The sequence below is a fragment of the Suricata suricatta genome, chromosome 15, assembly GCF_006229205.1.
Source record: "Suricata suricatta isolate VVHF042 chromosome 15, meerkat_22Aug2017_6uvM2_HiC, whole genome shotgun sequence".
Lineage (NCBI taxonomy): Eukaryota > Metazoa > Chordata > Mammalia > Carnivora > Herpestidae > Suricata > Suricata suricatta.
This window is the reverse complement of record NC_043714.1, coordinates 17,697,982-17,718,302: the sequence shown is the minus strand read 5'-3', so window position 1 is coordinate 17,718,302 and position 20,321 is coordinate 17,697,982. Positions and strand designations below refer to the sequence as shown.

General features: G+C 36.5%; 1 protein-coding gene across 1 annotated transcript in view; it reads right to left on the bottom strand.

The window, feature by feature from the left end:
* C15H8orf34 (chromosome 15 C8orf34 homolog) overlaps positions 1-20,321 on the bottom strand; it is a 387,313-nt gene that overhangs the window by 297,487 nt on the left and 69,505 nt on the right. Inside the window, 2 exon segments of the mRNA XM_029923568.1 lie at positions 565-696; positions 12,695-12,842. Of these exon segments, the coding sequence (XP_029779428.1) occupies positions 565-696; positions 12,695-12,842 (280 nt within the window).

Below are 20,321 nucleotides of genomic sequence, written 5' to 3'. Positions count from 1 at the left end.
TTATAAAGCAAATCAACTCCCATATATTTTATATGCTAGTTGGTATAAAGAAAAGGATATAAAAAGATACAAACTATTTCAAAGAATATGAAAATATATAAACTCTCGGAGGAAGGAGAATCTGAGGAGACTAAAGGAAGAAAGAAGAATTAAGATTTCAAATTTTATTAAAAATTTTTAATGCAAATCTCCCTCATTTCCCTCTACTCTAAAAGATTTAATTTGTTTTTATAAACTTTATTCAATGTAGGGTTAGTGTTGCTTTGAATGTAATACAATGCTCTAACTGAACATGACAGGCAAATAAGCTGCTCCAGGCAGCTAACATTCTTAAAAGAATATTATACTCAAAAAGCTCTAAATCAATTAAACATGTTTGAAAATATGAGTGAGCAGATATATATAAATAAAGCTCAATGTTACTGCTAAAATGAGTATGACATTCATTAGGATTAGCAGCCAGAAACATCAGATAAAAAGTTAAGCTTCAATTCTTACCTTTCCTTCATTTTGTTAGTAACACATACTTACATTAAGTAACATTTGAATGACAAAATTCCTTACATGACTTGGATTCTGGTGATGGTGGGGAAATATTAGACACAGCAAGGTCACTTTTTGACTTTTTAGGCTTCTTCGCATTTAATTGCCAAGGCTTATCATAGCTTCTGAAATCCCTTCTTGTTCCTTTATGATCTGTTAAAACAAACAAAATACATGTTCTCTGTGTGTATATATACATATATATACACTCAACAACAGTGATTTCAAGATTGATCACAAACTAAATCTATGAAGTCATTAGATATACCTGGCAAAAGCTATAGGTCATCTCACATCAACACAAATGCAAATATTCCAAAGTATTTCTTGTCTAATACCCCCTGTAAATTTTTGTTTTGAATTTGATATGACTCAATTTGTATATAAATATGATTAAGATCATGTTAAACTCTGAAAGGCTTCTGGAAACACTCTTTAAGGCATAAACTACCATTACTTAAAATATTATTCTTTAAATTGGTATTACAGAATAAAGCACTCTTTCTAAAGTAAATAAAAACAACTAAACATTTAAGTAAGTTTTACTCATCTGATTTTACCTTATCCATTATAGACTAAGATATGTTAAACTACTGACAGTCACCCCCATTTCTTCTCCAGCATCAGTCAGTTTTGCCACTTCTCAATTCAAGAAAGTAATTCAACCAACTTTGTTGAAAATCATAGCTCTCCTTCAAAACTGGTCAAAGTCATACCAATTCCTGAATTAAAGAGTATTTCCAAGAGTTCACCCCTTTTGACATCTTTGCCAAGCATTTCATATTTTTAGACATGACTATCTTTGTGGAACATTTTTTTCTCTTATTCTCAGGACACTACATTCTCCTCATCTGCATATCCCCTTATTTGACTACTTCTCTGACTCATTCACTGCTTCCCAGTTTTCTTCTTTCACCTATGTGATCTTCCTTAGAGTTTAGAGTTTCCCTCTACCTTCTTGTTTAAATATATAAATTGTCAAATTATCTTAGCTTTATGAATGACTCATCAATATTTCTCTAGCCACCCACTTATATATACACCAAAAAGACATCATGAAACATTACATGGATTCTTCAGATTTATATTTTAAGGTTTTACTAAACTAGCTGTTACCTAATTTTTCCACCTCCAACATGCCATTCAATACCAAAAGAAGCAAAGATATTCTACAACACTAGGAACAAAAATAATGGTCTGTGGTCTGCCAGAATGCAGGATGTGTTTCCACAGATATGAATAAGACAAAAGATAGAAAAATCAGAAGGAGATTAGATTTCTAGGCAACCATGATACTTACCCTACATCACAGTCACCTATTTCTGTCACTCTCTGAGCATCTGTCTTTCTCTATATATCCTAGGACTATAATATCTTCCTTTTTAAAATATTTATTTGTTTGTTTCTTTGTTTGTTTGTTTGTTTTAGAGAGCACAAGTGATGGAGGAGCAGAGAAAGAGGCACAGAGAGAATCCCAAGCAGGCTCTATGCAGACTGGGAGCTGAAGCTGGGCTCAATCTCACAAATGGTGAGATTATGACCTAGGCCGAAATCAAGAGTCAGACACTTAACTGACTGAGCCCCACAGGCACCATGCAATGTAGTATCTTCTAATGCAACATGGCTAAAAGAAAAAGGAAAGGATCCTGGTCATAAAACACAGCATCTCATGATACAAAGAAAAAGGCTAAAAAGAATAAGGGGGAAATGGCACATTAGATTTTATGGTTTTACTTTCCACTCTACCTCTTACTTTTCTTCCTCTTATTTCTTCCCTCCTCTAATCTGGTTGTTGGTCTATTCAAGGAGACATTTTTAATCTATCCTTTTTGCACCTCTCCTGTGTTTCCTTCTTCTTTATTTTCCTCTTTCTCTCTCTCTCTGGATTAAGCCATATAGTTTCTCTGATTCTCTGCCTGGTCAATTTTTTTTTCTTTTCTTTTTCCCTGTCCCTGTCATTTCTTTCTCTGTATGGGATAATGTTTCTTCCATCCTCCCCCTTTTAATTTTTTCCAGGGTTACTTCAATGAACAAATCAAAGCACACCTGGTAGAAGGTCCAAACCACCACTATGAGTGGGAAGATAAAGCAAACAGAGTCACAACAGACAGCAAGCAACATACTCCAAAAACACCTCTGAAGGGCCAGGCCCTGGAGAGAGTATGACTGTTTTTTAGTATAGTAGTGTTCACAGGTAAAGAACACATAACAAGCTATAAAAACACAAAAGGGATAGAAAACTAGCCAAAAAGACAAAACGGAAGAATTCTCCTCAAAAGAAATTCCAGGAAGAAATGATAGCGAGAGAGTTGCTCAAAAGAGACACAAACAATATATCTGATCAAGAATTTAGAATAATAATCATAAGATTAATAGCTGGGCTTATAAAAAGCATAGAAGACAGCAGAGAATCTATTGCTACTGAGATCAAGGAACTAGGAAAGAGTCAGGACAAATTAAGAAGTGATGTAAATAAGGTGCCAAATAAACTAGGTGCGGTGACAGCAAGAAATGAGGACACAGTGGGGGAGGGGGAGAGTGAAATAGAAGATAAAATATTGGAAAAGGATAAAGCCAAGAAAAAGAAAGATAAGAAAATACCAGACCACAAGGGGAGAATTAGAGAACTAAGTGATTCAATGAAATGTAGTAATACCCATAACAGAGGAGTTCCAGAAGAAAAGAGAGAAAAAGGAGCAGAAGGTTTACTTGAACAAATTATAGCTGAGAACTTCCCTAATCTGGGGAATGAAGCAGACATCCAAACCCTGGAGGCACAAATTCCTTCAGCTTTAACAACAGGCCTTTACCACAGCGTATCATGGTGAACCTGGCAAAACAGAAAGATAAAAAGAGAAGTCTGAAAGCTGCTAGGGACAAATGGGCCTTAACCTACAAGAACAGACACATAAGGGTAATAGCAGAACTGTCCACTGAGACTTGGCAAGCCAGAAGGGAGTGGCAGGAAACACTCAATGTGCTGAACAGGAAAAATATGTGCCAAAAATTCTTTAACCAGTAAGGCTGTCATTCAGAATAGGAGAGATAAAGGCTTTCCCAGACAAATAAAACTTGAGAGAGTTCATGACCACTAAACCTGCAAGAGATCCTAAGGGGGAACTCTGTGAATGGAATGCTGCAAAGACTACAAAGGACCAGAAACATCACCACAAGCATGAAACCTCCAGATAACACAATGACACTAAATCCATATTTATCAATAACTGTGAATGTAAATAAACTAAATGCTCCAAACAAAAGACACAGGTATCAGAATGGATAAAAACAAAACAAAACAAAACAAAAAATATGCTGTCCACAAGGGATTCATTTTAGACCTGAGGACACCTTCAAATTGAAAGTGAGGGGATGGAGAGCCATCTATCATGCCACTGGAAGTCAAAAAAGTCCAGCTACTGGCTGGAGTAGCCATACTTATATCAGACAAACTAAATTTTAAACTAAAGGCTGGGGGCGCCTGGGTGGCTTAGTTGGTTAAGCGTCCGGCTTCGGCTCAGGTCATGATCTCACAGTCATGGGTTCAAGCCCCACATCAGGCTCTGTGCTCAGAGCCTGGAGCCTGCTTCAGATTCTGTGTCTCCTTCTCTCTCTGACCCTCCCCTGCTCGTGCTGTCTCTCTCTGTCTCTCAAAAATAAATTTAAAAAAACATTAAAAAATTAAAAATAAAAGAATTGTGTTCCATCCTATCTTAAAAAAATAAATAAATAAATAAACTAAAGGCTGTAACAAGAGATGAAGAAGGACATTATATCATAATTACAGGCTCTATCAATCAAAAAGAGCTAACAATTGTAAATATTTATGCCTCCAACTTGAAACTACCCAAATTATAAAATAATCACAAATATAAGCAATCTTATTGATAAGAATATGGTAATTTCAGGGGAATTTAATACTCCATTTACAGCAATGGACAGATCATCTAGGCAGAAAATCAATAAAGAACAATTGGCCTTGAGTATTATACTGGACCAGATGGACTTGACAGATATACTCAGAATTTTTCATCCAAAAGCAGCAGAATATACATTCTTCTCGAGTGTACATGGAACATTCTCCAAGATAGATCACATACTGGGTCACAAAACAGCCTTCAATAAACATAAAAGAACTGAGATCATACTATGCATAGTTTCAGATCACAGTGCTATAAAACTTGAAATCAACTACAGAATTTGGAAAACCTCTAAAAAGACAAAATGGGTGAACCAGGCAATTAAAGAAGAAATTTAAAAATATTTGGAAACAAATGAAAATGAAAACATGACTTCTAAGCCCTTTGGTATGCAGCAAAGGCAGTCCTAAGACGAAAATACATTACAATCCAGGCCTACCTCAAGAAACAAGAAAACTACCAAATATAAAATTTAGCCACTCATCTAACGTAACTAGAAGCAGAACAGCAAAGAAACCCAAAGCCAGCAGAAGAAGAGAAGTAATAAAGGTTAGAGCAGAAATAAACAATGCAGAATTCAAAAGAAAAAACCCAGTAGAATAGATCAATGAATCTAAGAGTTGGTTTTTAGAAAAAATAAAATTGAAAAACCCATAGCCAAACCTCTCAAAGAAAAAAGAAAAAGAGCCAAATAGATAAATCCCCAATGCAAGAGGAGCGATCACAACCACCATCACAGGAATACAAACAATTATCAGATAATACTATGAAAAAATTATATGCCAACAAACTGGACAACCTAGAGGAAATGGACAAATTCCTAGACACCCACACATTACCAAAGCTCAAACAGGAAAAATATAGAAAATTTGAACAGACCCATAATGAGCAAAGAAATTGAATCAGTTATCAAAAAACTCCCAACAAATAAGAGTCCTGGGCCAGATGGCTTCCCAGGGGAATTCTACCAGACATTTCAAATAGAGTTAATAGTTATCCTTCTCAAGCTGTTCCAAAAACTAGAAATGGAAGGAAAGCTTCCAGATTAGTTCTTTTTTTTATATATATTTATTTTTGAGAGAGAGAGACAGAGAGAGAGTGCAATCAGTGGAGAGGCAGAGAGAGAGGGAGAGACATAATGCAAAGAAGGTACTAGGCTCTGAGGTGTCAGAACAGAGCCTGATGAAGACCTCAAACTCATGGATCATGAGATCATAACCTGAGCCAAAGTTGGATGCATAAACAACAACTGAGCCACCCAGGCACCACCAGACTCATTCTAAGAAGGAACCATTCCCTTGATTCCCAAACCAGACAGAGACGCCACTAAAAAGAATTACAGACCAATATCCCTGATGAACATGGATGTAAAACTTCTCAACAAGATACTAGCAAATTGTATATTAAAAGAATGATTCACCATGATCAAGTGGGATTCATTTCTGGGCTGCAGGGCTTGTTCAATATTCACAAATCAAACAATGGGATATAGCACTTTAATAGAAGAAAGAATAAGAACCATATGATCCTATCAATAGATGCAGAAAAGCCACTTGACAAAATATAGCATCCTTCTTCAATAAAAACCCTTAAGAAAGTCGGGATAGAAGGAACATACCTTAACATTATAAAAGCCACATATGAAAAGCCCACAGATAATATCATCCTCATTGCAGAAACACTTAGCTTTCTCCCTGAGATCTGAAGCATGACAGGGATGTCCACTCTCACCACTGTTGTTTAACATAGTGTTGGAAGTCCCAGTATCAGGAATCAGACAACAAAATGAAATAAAAGGCATCCAAATTGGATGTCAAACTTTCACTTTTCACAGATGGCATGATACTGTACGTGGAAACCTGAAATACTCCACCAAATAGCTGCTCGAACTAATACAAAGCCTGCAAAGCCGCAGGATACAAAATTAATGAACAGAAATTCGTTGTATTTCTACACACCAATAATGAAGGAACAGAAAGAGAAATAAAGAAATCAGTCCCTTTACAACTGCTCCAAGAACCGTAAAATACCTAGGAAATAAACCTAACCAAAGATATAAAAGATCTGTATGCTGAAAACTATAGAAAACTTATGAAAGAAATTGAAGAAGACACAAAGAATGGAAAAACATTCCATGCTCGTGGATTGGTAGAACAAGTATTGTTAAAATGTCACTACCACCCAAAGCAATCTACACATTCAATGCCATCCCCATCAAAACTGCACCAGCATTCTTCTCAAAGCCAGAACAAGCAAACCTAAAATTTTTGTCAAGCCACAAAAGACCTCGAATAGCCAAAGTAATATTGAAAAAGAAAACCAAAGCAGGAGACATCACAATCCTGGACTTTAGCCTCTACTACAAAGCTGCAATCATCAAGACAGTACGGTATTGGCACAAAAACAGACACATAGACCAATGGAATAGAATAGAGAGCCCAGAATTGGACCCCAAATGTATGGCCAATTAATCTTTGACAAAGCAGAAAAGAGTATCCAATGGAAAAATGACAGTCTCTTTAGCATATGGTGCTGGGAGAGTTGGACAGCAACATGCAGAAGAATGAAACTGGACTACTTTCTTACACCATACACAAAAATACTCAAAATGGATGAAAGATCTAAAGGTGAAACAAGAAATCATTAAAACCCTAGAGGAGAAAATAGGCAACAACCTCTTTGACCTCAGCCACAGCAACTTCTTACTCGACATATCTCCAAAGGCAAGGGAAATAAAAGCAAAAATGAACTACTGGGACCTCATCAAGATAAAAAGCTTCTGCACTGCAAAGCAAACAGTTAGCAAAACTAAAAGGTAACTGACAGAATTAGAGAAGATATTTGAAAATGACATGCCAGATAAAGGGTTTGTATCCAAAATCTATGAAGATCTTACCAAACTCAACACCCAAAGAACAAATAGTCCAGTGAAGAAATGGCAGAAGACATGGAAAGACACTTTTCCAAAGAAGACTTCCAGAGAGCCAACAGTCACGTGAAAAAATGCTCAAGATCATTCATCATCAGGAAAATACAAATCAAAATCACACTGAGACACTACCTCACACTGGTCAGAGTGGCTAAAATGAACAACTGAGGAAACTACAGATGTTGGGGAGGATGTGGACAAACGGGAACCCTCTTGCTGGTGGGAATGAAAACTGATGCAGTTGCTCTGGAAAACAGTGTGGAGATTCCTCAAAAAATTAAAAACAGAACTACCCTATGACCCAACAACAGCAATACTATGAATTTATCCAAAGGAGAGCTGATTCATAGGGGCACAGGTACCCCAATGTCTATATTAGTGCTTTCAACAACTTTTTTTTATAGAAAAAACCCAAATGTCTCTCAACTGAAAAATGGATAAAAAAGATATGGTTTACATAATCAATGAAATACTACTTGTCAATGAGAAAGAATGAAACCCTGCCATTTGCAACAATGTGGATGGAACTGGAGGGTATTATGCTGAGTGAAATAAGTCAGTCATAGAAAGACAGATACCATATGTTTTCATTCATATGTGGAACTTGAGAAACTTAAGAGAAGACCATGGAGGAAGGGAAGGGGAAAACAGTTTCAAACAGAAAGGGAGGCAAACCATAAGAGACTCTTAAATACAGAGAACAAACTGAGGGTTGATGTGGGGGGCAGGGGAGAGAGGAAAATGGGTGATGGGCATGGAGGTGGGCACTTGCTGGGATGAGCACTGGCTGTTTATGTAAGCAATGAATCACAGGAATCTACCCTTGAAGCCAAGAGCACACTGTATACACCCTATATTAGTTAATTGGCAATAAATTATAACTTTAAAATAAATAAATAAATTCAGAATTGTGATACTTCCCAAAAAAAAGATACAGAGGAAATTCAGTTTTAGAAAAGATTTACTATGAAAACCTTAAAATTTTAGAATGTGGTTCATTTGCCTTCTTAATAAAAATAAAAGAAAGTGGACTGTATGAAACAAAAAGACATGTAGTAGGAGACAGGCTAACCAACAAATCTACGATAAAATAGAACTTCTAGCAGAAATGAATAAGGAGGATAAGTGAATTCTGACAATAAGCCAAACTGCAATACCGACATTTAAATTTGTTTTCAAACCAGAAAGAGAAAACTGATACTGCAGAAAATTGAATCAGTGACACAGAGAGTGACACAGTGACAAATCTCCCTAGAAGTCCATCAATAAAGAAAGGCAAATATAGTGTGAAATGAAATGGGAGGAATGAAGAACAGTAAAGTAAACTCAATTTATACATAGTAGATTTCCTGAGAGAGAAAAAAAACAAATATAACAGAAGCATTATCTAAGTACACAAGAGGAAAATTGTTTTAGGTAGAAGACCTAAGTTTGCTGATTGAAAAGATTCACTGAATGTAAGAAAAAAATTTTAATAGAGATCATCTAGATATATAGATTCAGTAAAACTTGTCAATATCATAAGTAAAGAAAAAACATACTCCATAACTATTTAAGAAAAATAATTAAAATATATAAAAAGACATTAGAAAAAAGCAGATTTCAAGTTTCTCCTCAACAACATTAAATGACAGAATTTTAGATGACATTCTGTCCCAATGCTAGATATATTTAAAGACAATAAAGGACAACTTCAGATATTTTCAGAAGGTATTATACCAATATACCTTGAATTTAAGATATTTTCTAGCTAATTAGAACAAACAATTCAAAACTGCAGTCAAGGTGTAAACCTGGCATTATTTATTGTCACCTAAATTATAACTTCATCATATTTACATCTAAGAATTATCCTACACTTTCCTTCTCCCTCCTGACATACTCTTTTTCTCTAAAATTTTTCCTCTTCACCTTCTGGGGCATATGTTTCATGGTAAACAAACATTCCTCTATCCTCATGTTTTAAGAGACACCTTACTCTTTCCACAAGAGTGCTCCCTCCTCTGCAGCTTCCTGGAATGGAGGGCTCATTGTCACATGTGGTACCCACCAAAGGTTGGGTTTTCCTGGCCCAACAATGCTAAGTGGGAAGTCCCTTCTCTCTTGTGGTAAGTGCTGCCTGCCTACACGACTCATTGCTCTTCATTGTTACCATCTTTCTGCTCCTAACTACCTCACAGCCTGATTTAACACACTGGCACAATCATTTTTAACTTTTCAATAACTTGAATGAAACTCGACTTCATCTTCTTAATCCTTATACAATGCATGAAGTCTCATACTTCCTTGTCCTTCCAAACTCTAAAAAGCTTCATTTCCCTGATAATTAAGACACCCCAAAACTAAAGTTACCATCAGGACCTTCTCATCATCTGGACTCATTCCACCTCAGTTTTTTTTAATCTCAAATATCACAATCCCCTGTCCTTCTACCTCTCTCATATTTTCACTGTACCTACACCTGCACTGGCCTTCTAAAGGTCTTTAGATCTCTGATCTTTTTTTTTTTTTTTTTGGTCTAATTCCCTTCCTATCCTTGCTCACTACCTTCTGATACTAGACTGTGTGCTTCAATCACTTGCATAAATTCCTCACAAATGTCCTCAACTGCTGTGCTAAACTGTTCTCTTGCCCTCTGCCCTTGCCATGCCACAACTACAATTCTCGGTCAGTCTCTCCAACTGTCTGCCCTGCTCCCTTCCCACTACTTCTAGACACTTGGAGAAACATAACAACTGTGCTAATGGTTTCTATGATTAACTCATGTCTTCAGCTTCAGAGAGGCACCAGAACTGCCTCAATGTCTTTTTTTTTCTTTTCCTTTGTGTCAATTCTTGTTTCCTTTTTCTTGGTGACTTTTCACAATTGGCATCACTCACTCTAATCTCCCCTATCCAATATCCAACCCTATTATCCTCAGCAAACAACCTCACTTCTTAAAAAAAAAGACAAAATTTTAGGCATCAGATGTAATCTCACACTTGCTTTTCCCAGTCCATCTCCTACTTTACCTACAAATTTGACCACAATTTTTTCCGCTGGTTTTCTCTCATAACTTGGATTATACTAAATGCTACTCTGTGGGTCCTGCCTTGACCCATCCCAAGAGTTTTAGACTGTATCTACCTGCCCGCTAGAAATACCATCTAAAATGCCCATGGGAAACTCAAAGTCATCAATAGGAAGTAGACCTTTTATTGTCCTTCATAAATAAACTCCTGTGTTCCCATCTTGGTTTGTTAAATAAGCACGTATGCCATTACACAAGTCAGTAACCTGGGAGTTATAGTAATCTCGTCCCCTCCTCATTCTCTCTAAGCAGTACTTGTGCTAGTCAGAGTTCTAAGATGAGCCCCATGATCTCTGCCCCTGGCATTGTCCCTTATATAATTCTCTCCCCTTGAGTATAGTAGACGATAGGAACTTTGACTTATTTTAAACCAACAGGATACAGTAAAGATGATAGGATGTCGATGCTATGATTACGGTATGTTATATATGTTCAGTAAACTCGAATAAGAGAAATTCCCTTGCTAGTTTAAAGAAGTAAGCTTCCATGACGTGAAAGAGCCACATGGCAAAGAACTATGGATCACATCTAGAAGTTGAGAGCAACCCTGGGCTAAAATCCAGCAAGAAAACAGAAACCTCAATCATAGAGCCACAAGTAAATTCATTCTGCCAACAGCCTGAATGAGTTTGGAAGCCAGATCTTTCTTGTTCCAGCCTCCAGATGAGAATGCAACTAGACCAATACTTTGATTTCCAACCTTGTAAGATTAAACAAAGGATCTAGTTGTGCCAGGTATGGACTTCTGACCCATGGAAAGTATGAGATATTAAACATGTGATGATTAAAACTGCAGAGTTTAACATACTATAATCTCTCCAGATACTGTAATTTCTAAACGTGAGCTCATATGATCTCCTGGGGCTCATAAATTTCATATGGTCTACCTTTACATGATGAGTGCCAACTTTGCACCTACAAACCAAATTTCATACCTATATATGCATTCTACTTAGAATCTAAACCCAAGAAAGTGAGGCCAAAAAAAAAAGCAAGGGTTCTCTCTTTTTTATGCCAGAAGTTCATATCCTAGTTTCTTGTATAATGCAGATAACTTCTGTATGGATAACTGGTACCAGAGAGCTCTACTTTTTTCAGAGGATACTCTATTCTCTACCCCCTTGAGTGAGACTTTGAGACATAGTTTCAAGAAAGTATCAATATGAGCATATATCCAAAGAAGACCAAAATCCTTTGATGGGATCTCATAAAGCATGAAGAGGATAAAAGAAGTGAAAGTATCATTCCAGGAAAGCATCTGGAGTCCTGTTAATCAGATTCCCATGGGAATTCAGCAAGGAGTTGCCAGCTGATGCAACAGGTGTAGAGGATTTGGTTTCATAAGTAAATGCCAAACCAACAAGCCAGTACATAGAAGAAAAAAGCTGTCAGACACATTCTAAAAGCAAAGATCAAAATCAAATCTACCCAATTATCTCAGTCAGTGCTTATTGTGGAGATGAGGCTATTGTAGACTTGGTAAGGCTGGTTCCCCAATAACCAGAGTAAATGAATCTACCTAAGGTTGAACTTACTACATACAATAAAATGGGCACCATGGGAAATAGAGAATAATCATTAGTTTGGACAAAGTGAAAGGTAACTTTGTAAAAAAATCTTTACCTTTCTACAGATAAGCTGTAAGCATTTAATTTAAATTCTTCATGAAAAGAAAAAAAGTTTAGATTAATTTGAATTCATATGGAATGAAACCTTTATGGGCAAATCTGAATCTTCTATTAAAATTGAATATGCAGACTCTCATATCTTAAAGCATAATACATAGCATAATATATAACAATATGTTCAAATTCAAGCTTATTTTATGACAAATTAGATTTTTTTTCTTTTTTATTGAAGTATAATTAACATACAGTGTTGTATTAGTTTCAGGTATACAATATAATGAGTCAATAATTCTACACATTACTTAGAGGTCATCAAGATAAGTGTACTCTTGATCTCTTTTATCGATTTCACCCCTCCCCCAACCTCCCCTCTGGCAACCACCAGTGTGTTCTATGCATTTAGAACTTTTTTCCTTTTTTATTTGTTCATTAGTTTTGTCTCTTAAATTCCACACGAGTGAAATGTTAGCATATGAATGAAGTTACAAATGAATACAAGAAACCCTAGGTAACCATCTACATTTATCTTATTATTATCAGAAACATTATTGTACATTTTTACATTAAATGTATCAAAATCAACTGTAAAATATATTTTTTCACTCACCTGATATTTCACTTTCTGCCCAGAGAGCTGCAGATCCAGATAAAGTTCTTTGAAGCTGTCCACGGTTTCCTTGTTTAGACTGAAGATGGTCAATGAGAAATGGGATTGGCTGGTCAGGTGTCTCAGTTATTAATTTGGTCATTAATTCCTGAAGGCAAAATACAGCATATATGTGTACCTAATAATAACTGTGAACACTTATATAGTACTTATCATTGCCAGCACTGCTCTAACTACTTTATATACACCAAATGATTTAATCCTGATAATAATCTTTTCAGGTAGATACAAGTTATTGTCCTCTTTGTGAGGAAAGTAAAGTACAGAAGAGTAAACTGTCTCTTTTACACCAACACACTCAAAACCAAGACATATTTACTTATATTTATTTTTCTTATTCTATTTGGCCAAAGAAATACTAGGACTGTGATCTAAATTCTTTTAAAAATTATGGCCCAGGAATTTTAAACTTTAGATTACTATTTTGAGAAATCCCATTCCAAACTAAACTTTTGGTAAACCTCATCATATACCTTATATACCAATGTTATTTTTTCCTTCTTAACCATTTCCCAAAATGGAAAAAAAAAATTTTTTTCTGTAATGAAAGAAGTAACAAGCCACCGACTCACAGAAACCAAAAAATGTCTTAAACTAGTCTCCAAACAATATTTATTTTTTCCCAAAGGCCTGATGGGTATTCATTCTTCTTTTTTCTTTTTTTTAATGAGCTAAGCAATGGAGATATCTCTACCTGCTGAAGCAGGCTGTTCCATTTTGGGGTAGCTATAATGATGCCTTAAATTGGGCAGAAAGCTGCCTAAGGGTGAGATCTATACATTGTTTTTTTCCAGTCAGGAGCAGCAAAGAGCAAGCTGCAATTTGTGGTCAGTTAGACTGTTCTCCTAAGAACAGCTGCCAAGCCACGTGGATATCATTTTGTGCTGTGTAACTAGGTTTGTGAAGCTGTATGCCTCACTGTACATTCACATCAGTCACGACATTTCACCTTGCTACTTTTAGCCCAGAATTTTAGTCTGTCAATTGTTATTTTAAGTTTAGATTCTGTGAGAAACAATGATCTTGCAAGTGAGCCAGAAAATCAGTAGGAGAGCTAACCGAAGGGATCCTGGAAATTCCCCCATCCCATTGTCTTTTTTTTTGTTGGTGGTGGTGGCCTATTTCCTCTGCCTTGAATGCTCTTCTCTCAGATGTTCAGGAGACTGGCTTGTCATTTGTCTCCAATGATATCTTCTTGAGAGAAGCTTACCTGAACCAGTCTTCATTAGTCTTTATCATTTCATTATCTTATTTTCTTCATATCATTTAGCACTCTCCAGAATCATCTCATTTAATAGTTGTTCGTCTTTTTGTGCCTGCCTCTGCTCATCTTCTACCACACCTCTAAAACCATGAGCTGACCTGGTTTGATCTCTACTCTCTCCCTAGAGCCTAGAACTCTACAGAGCTCATAGCAGGTACTGAATGCATGAATGAATAACAAATGAATTCTTAATTTACTGACCCCAGGTAAATATTAAAGTCCCTTTTTGTCCTAATAAACAACAATTAAAGCATTCATAGATTTCTTAGCCCAGAAAAATACACTCTTCAAACTTCCTATACAAGAAACTACTGTCATGGTTATCTCCGGGATATTTGCTGACATTTCTAACAAGCTAGGATCACACTGATTTATCTGAGTAGAGGCTAAATGGACTTTGTAGATGACAAGATTCCAAGGCAATCTCAGACATGGATGAAAAATGTGCAGACTGAACACAGAGTTGGAACTAACAAAAGCAAAGAATTTCTACCACAAGAATACTGGGTAGCAAAATATTTAACAGACAAATGTGATTTTTTTTTACAGTCTGAAAAAGTCTCTCTCGCGCAAAAATAAATAAACGTTAAAAAAGAAAGAGATTTATTAAAATAATAAAATAAAACAAGCAATCAGTTGACACAGGTCTTCTTTCTTTTATTTAAGATTTCAATTATTAATTAAAACTAAGGAGGCCATTCCTATACTGTGCTTAAAACCATGCAGGGTTCATTTAAACCCAATTATACATCAGTAGAACATAATTTAAAACCTTTTGGGTTTTGCTTCTATAGAATAGATGTATTATACCCTATTTAAATACATCATAAGTTATAAAAAATGAAAAAGAAATAGGACCAACTGGATTACCCTTGTCACAGAAGGCCTGAGCACTCAGATACAGCAAAATCAGGTCAAGATGATAAGGTTTTAAAGCCACAGCAGTTTCTAAACTGAAACCTCTGAGGATCTCATACACTTCTTTTTACCTTTCAAATTAGATAGAAAGTTTCTGTGTGTATTTTCCTTCTTTTAAAATAAAGTGTTCCAGGGGTGCCTGGGTGGCTCAGTCAGTTAAGCAGCTGACCTGAGCTCAGATCATGATCTCACAGTTCCTGGGTTCAAGCCTCACATCAGGCTCTGTGCGGACAGCTCAGAGCCTGGAGCCTGCTTCGGATTCTGTGTCTGCCTCTCTCTTTGACCTTCCTCCATTCACACTTTGTGTCTCTCTTGCGCAAAAATAAATAAACGTTAAAAAAGAAAGAGATTTATTAAAATAATAAAATAAAACAAAGTGTTCCTATACTGTCTTTAGAAGACTGGTCATACAGTTTTAATAAACTAAGTAATTATTGTTAAATTTAGAAAAATATCATTGGTAACTAATTTTGGGTATCCTTATATTCCATTAATAAATCTATATTAAAGACACATAAATCTATATTATGACAAATTTAGTCATAAACAAAATATAGACAATGTTTGCAATATGGTATGTTGAGTATCTTTGCTGGATAACAGTCTAGCTTTAGATTATTTTATTTATAAGAAGAATTATTTTCTCACTCAATCCATGTATCCACCAGTATAGGACATGAATAATTTTGAGGACTTGAACTGAATAGAAACTTCTTTCCCAAACCTGAAATTTTAAATCCTTATATTTGCAAAGATGCTCCTAGCAATGAAAACGTTGATTTCCACCACCATGTTCCCCTTCACCCAAGATTTATATACAAAGAGACAGAACAGAGGGGGCAGATAGATTGAGGAAATGAGAAAGGAGTCATGCACCTGATGTCAGGTTGGAGATAGAAACCTGACTGCAGAATTATTCACACAAGGCAGGAGGTATTCTGTAACAACAATCGCTGTGTCAGATAAGGAGGCTTAACACCAGGAGGGAATACTCTGTGCTTCTGGCGAGAGGGGGTGGGGTGGGGGGGTGGAGGGAGCAGGGCTTATGTGCAATTCTTACCATCAGTGCAAGAGCTGTGACATGAAATTCCCTGGGTTCTAGAACCTGACCAAGATGGAGACCCTGGGCCTAACCATTCACAGTACATTGGCCGCCTGTGGGCCGTGCTAGGTGTCTGTGAAGAGAGCCTGCAGCGTTAGCTCGCATCCTTGGAGGTTTCCTGCTCTAATGGCCTCGCACAGACGCGGATCCAGACACACCCAGCGCTCAACTCCGGAGGAACTGATGTGGAAGGCGTACCCACCTGCCAGCCCCGGAGCGCTAATGGTGCCTGAGCGCCTAGAGAGCAGAGTCCATCGGTAACAACGCCTTCATTGCCTCGGGATGCAGTCACCTCCACAAATGTCCCAAAGGAGCGCCTCCAACACCATTCTTTGGATGCCACCCCAAACTTGTCCTGGGATGCCAGCCTCCTGGAAGCCCAGGGACCAGGGCACGCCCTGAAGACGTTCCACCACCAGCTGGCTGCAGTGTGTCAGGATATGCCTGCATCTCCAGATCCTCACCCCTAGCCAGAAACCTACCCCTCCTACACCGCCCAACAAACATAAGCTAGCCTCCATCCTCAGATCCCATGGGGATGCTGGAACCACAGCACAGAGTTGTTCCCCAGCTCTGAGGACAATGCACCGGGCCTCGACTTCCAGTTCAATGCAAAAGCCCACCTCAATGGCTGCCCTGAACTTGGAAAAGATTTGGAGAGGACATGCCTCGGCCTCTTCTACTAATGGCCTTGCGTGCCATCAGGCCCACAGTGTGGGGCACCCTCCTAATTTGCTGCTTCAGGGATTTTCAACTCTTCCTTTAGCCAAGGATCCCTGGGAAATGTTGGCTGTAGGCCCATGAAAACTGAAATAACAATGAAGTGGTAATAGCACTCCTGCCCTGGAACAAAAACATTTATGGAAATGTCTAAGGACTTGGGGATTGACAAAATACAAGTATTAATTTTGATGTGATCTATTTGCTCTCACAGGCTTAGTTAAATTTGAGGCATTCAAGTCACAAACAATGTATTAACTGTCACCAATGGAGGATTCCATTCATACCTAACTAATATCAGTAAACGAAATGCAATAGAAGACAAAGGATAAGGTAGTGACTACCCACCAAAGTTTTGAAATCAGATGGACACTTTAAATCATCTACTTACTAGCTGTATGACTTTGGGTAAGACAATCACTTTAACATTCAATACTTCATCTACTAATTGTAAATGATAATACATACTACCTAGATGATAGAGTTGCCAAGAGGATTAAAATGATTGCAAAGCATTTATAAAATGCTTGGGATATATGTAGCCTACTATGATAGGCTGGAAACTGTTTCCCAGAATCTCCTTCATATGATCTGGGTTAAAGTTTCCTAGTTTGAGGAATTCATAGGAGACTTGGAAAGCAGTAGAGAGAAGCAGAAGAAATTATTCTCCAGAGTTAAATGCAAGCCTATGTGGGGCAGATGAGAGATTCACAGTTTTCCAGCAAATTCGTGGAAACCACTGCAGACTGGGATCACTCCAGAGGCTCTGCAAAGGTACCGGAGAAGAACTACAGCAGCTTCCAGGCAAGCATCTGAGAGCCACTTACTTCTGTGCTCCAGGCAGAGATCTCCAGGGTCCCCTCCTCCTGCCTTTGGTGAGAGAGCCACAACCTTCAGCAGCATTGCCCAGGCCTGTGTCCGACCTTCTAACTCACCAAAACATAAACCCTGTAGGACCCAGATAGATGGAGTGTGGCTTCTGTTTTCCTGCCTGAACCCTTAATGATCCACCCAAAAGGTGTGTTAGCTAAATTTTCAATTACGATTACTTTGATCTATTTACATCATGATGTTTTTATATGTTATCACTACTACTATCGTTACCATTTTTATCACATTTTTATAGCATACATTTTTGATGTTATATATGCAAATTGCATCTTTTTGTTGGCTTTATTTTTCTGGTTATAAAACTAATAGATGTCCTCCTAATGTCATTTATTATCAACTACAGTCTTTAACATCATAAATATATTGGAACAGTCCCCTGCATTAATATGTTTCCTTGTTAATTATAATTTTGTTACTGGTATCAATTCAAATACACTAATTTAAAAAATATACATAGGAAGATAACTTTTTTTTTAATTTTTTGAAAAACAAACTAGAGAACATAGATCATTAAGTAATTACTGATTGCAAACATGTAAAGAGTAATGGAATTCAGGGCTATCATAACTAATAATAAGACAACTGTGGACTATATATAATATTAGCAAAATTAACAAGCTGGAAAATGAATACTAACAGAGATGACTGTCAAGCAAAACCATGAATGAGGAGGGTAGCTCATCATGGAATCATTATTAAAACTGGAATAGTAATCAGTCAAGAGTAGACATAGTTTTAATAAAAGATCATTTCATTTAATGAAAGCTATGAGATTCCTTGGTTAAAAAACAAACAAAAACACATATGTACACACAAACACCAAATTTAACATAACATTACATAACATTTTGTTTATCCATCCATAGGTTTCACTGACTTCAAATTAAGAATCCTTGCTCTGGGTCTCAGAGTATACAGACAGCATGGCATTCTGCCCTCAAATTAGTTTACTTAATTACTTCCTTGGGATTAAGTTACATTTATGTCATTACCCTAACAGGTAAGTACTACTTTTGTTCCTCTTAACCTCAGAAGAAAGTTATCAAGAAACAAAATTAAAACCATTTCCAAAATCTAGCTTTCTCATTATATAGTCCTTTTGTTAAATCAGTAAATATGCAGGATATTACACTACATTATGGAAGTGGTGTCAGATATATTTTGTAATCAACTCCTATAAATATTTTAGGTATTAATTGTATATGGCACATTATTATTTGTAGAATGTTATTTTAGTTCAAAACTGTATTAAGATCTGATGGCTTAATTAACTCTAAATCTGCACATTCCAATTTTCTTTTTAATTAGGTCTTATTAAAAATTTGCATTTGAAACTTCAACTGTCTGAACATCCACTCCACCGCCCACCATCCAACTAATGTCATATATAGGCAGGTGGTGGACACTGTGCTACCAACTTTTAATTCAGTCCACTTAAAACACAGTTGTCCCAGAAACACTTTTTTTCTGAAACATTATTTTAAATTGATGTCACCATTCCCAGATGATCAAATCCCACGTGGTTTCCACCCAATCAGAACCCATGCTTTCCTTCCTCTCCTCCATTTTATCTGAATGGAAGTAGAACAAGGAGGATTTTTTTTTCTCCCTCATTATACCTTTAAGCTCTGTTAGGAGTTTTGACTTTGGCCAGGGAGAAGTTCCAATGCAGCATCTAGGGTTCCATGCACAAGTGAGAAGGTGACAGGCATCTGTTTCATGTTTTTCTGTCAAATGCTTCTATTCAGAGAACTCAAATTATCTGCTGGTCATTCAACCTTCTTCTACGTCAGAACCATGCCCACACCTGCCCTAAACTTCCCTCATTCCCAATCAAAACCAAGATTTCATTGGAACAATGATTTTGACAGAAAAGAAAGAAAAGTGAATAGCAATGATTTAAACTATCATTTATTGAGTCCAATATGCACAAGTGTCAGGTATTTTATAGTTTAATCATTCACTAAATTAAAGGCTTGCATACAAGATGCACAACCCAACCAGTGTATGTTCACTTTTAAAAAGGTGTTTGTTAAATCCTTGTTGATTTCTGGTTACCAGCCCCTCATCAACAACCTACCACTGCAAACCAACACACACACACACACATACACACACACACAACAATACAGGACCAGGAAAAAGAAAACCTGTACTCCTGTTTTGAAATGTTCTTGTCCTTTTTAAATATAATTTAATATACGATTAGGTTTATAATACTCATTTATAATAAATAAGAAAAGACATCTAATTAGCCTTGTGTATTATAGAATATAATCTAGATAATCTAGGGAAAGTAAAAACTAACTTGTTTTATAATCCTTTTAATGATATAAGCAAATAATTAAATCTAACAAGTAGAACTATTAAATGATGACAAGTGATGAAATATTTTGTCTAATGCCTACTAATCTTTCCTCTAATACACAAGTGTCTTTTCAGGTTAAATTATTGCATATTTAGTATCCACTTGGAGAAAATCTTCTTATAAAAGTACAAGCTTATAATAAAATTTCCAGGCAAATATTGAGGTCCCCAGTGAAAAATATTAATATACCACATGGACATATTTTCAGTTAGGGTATTATATTATTCAACATAAATGTCTATCAAAGCAACTTATTTGGTGGTAGGTAGGAATTTCCATAGTCTTACTTGAAAATACTGATGTA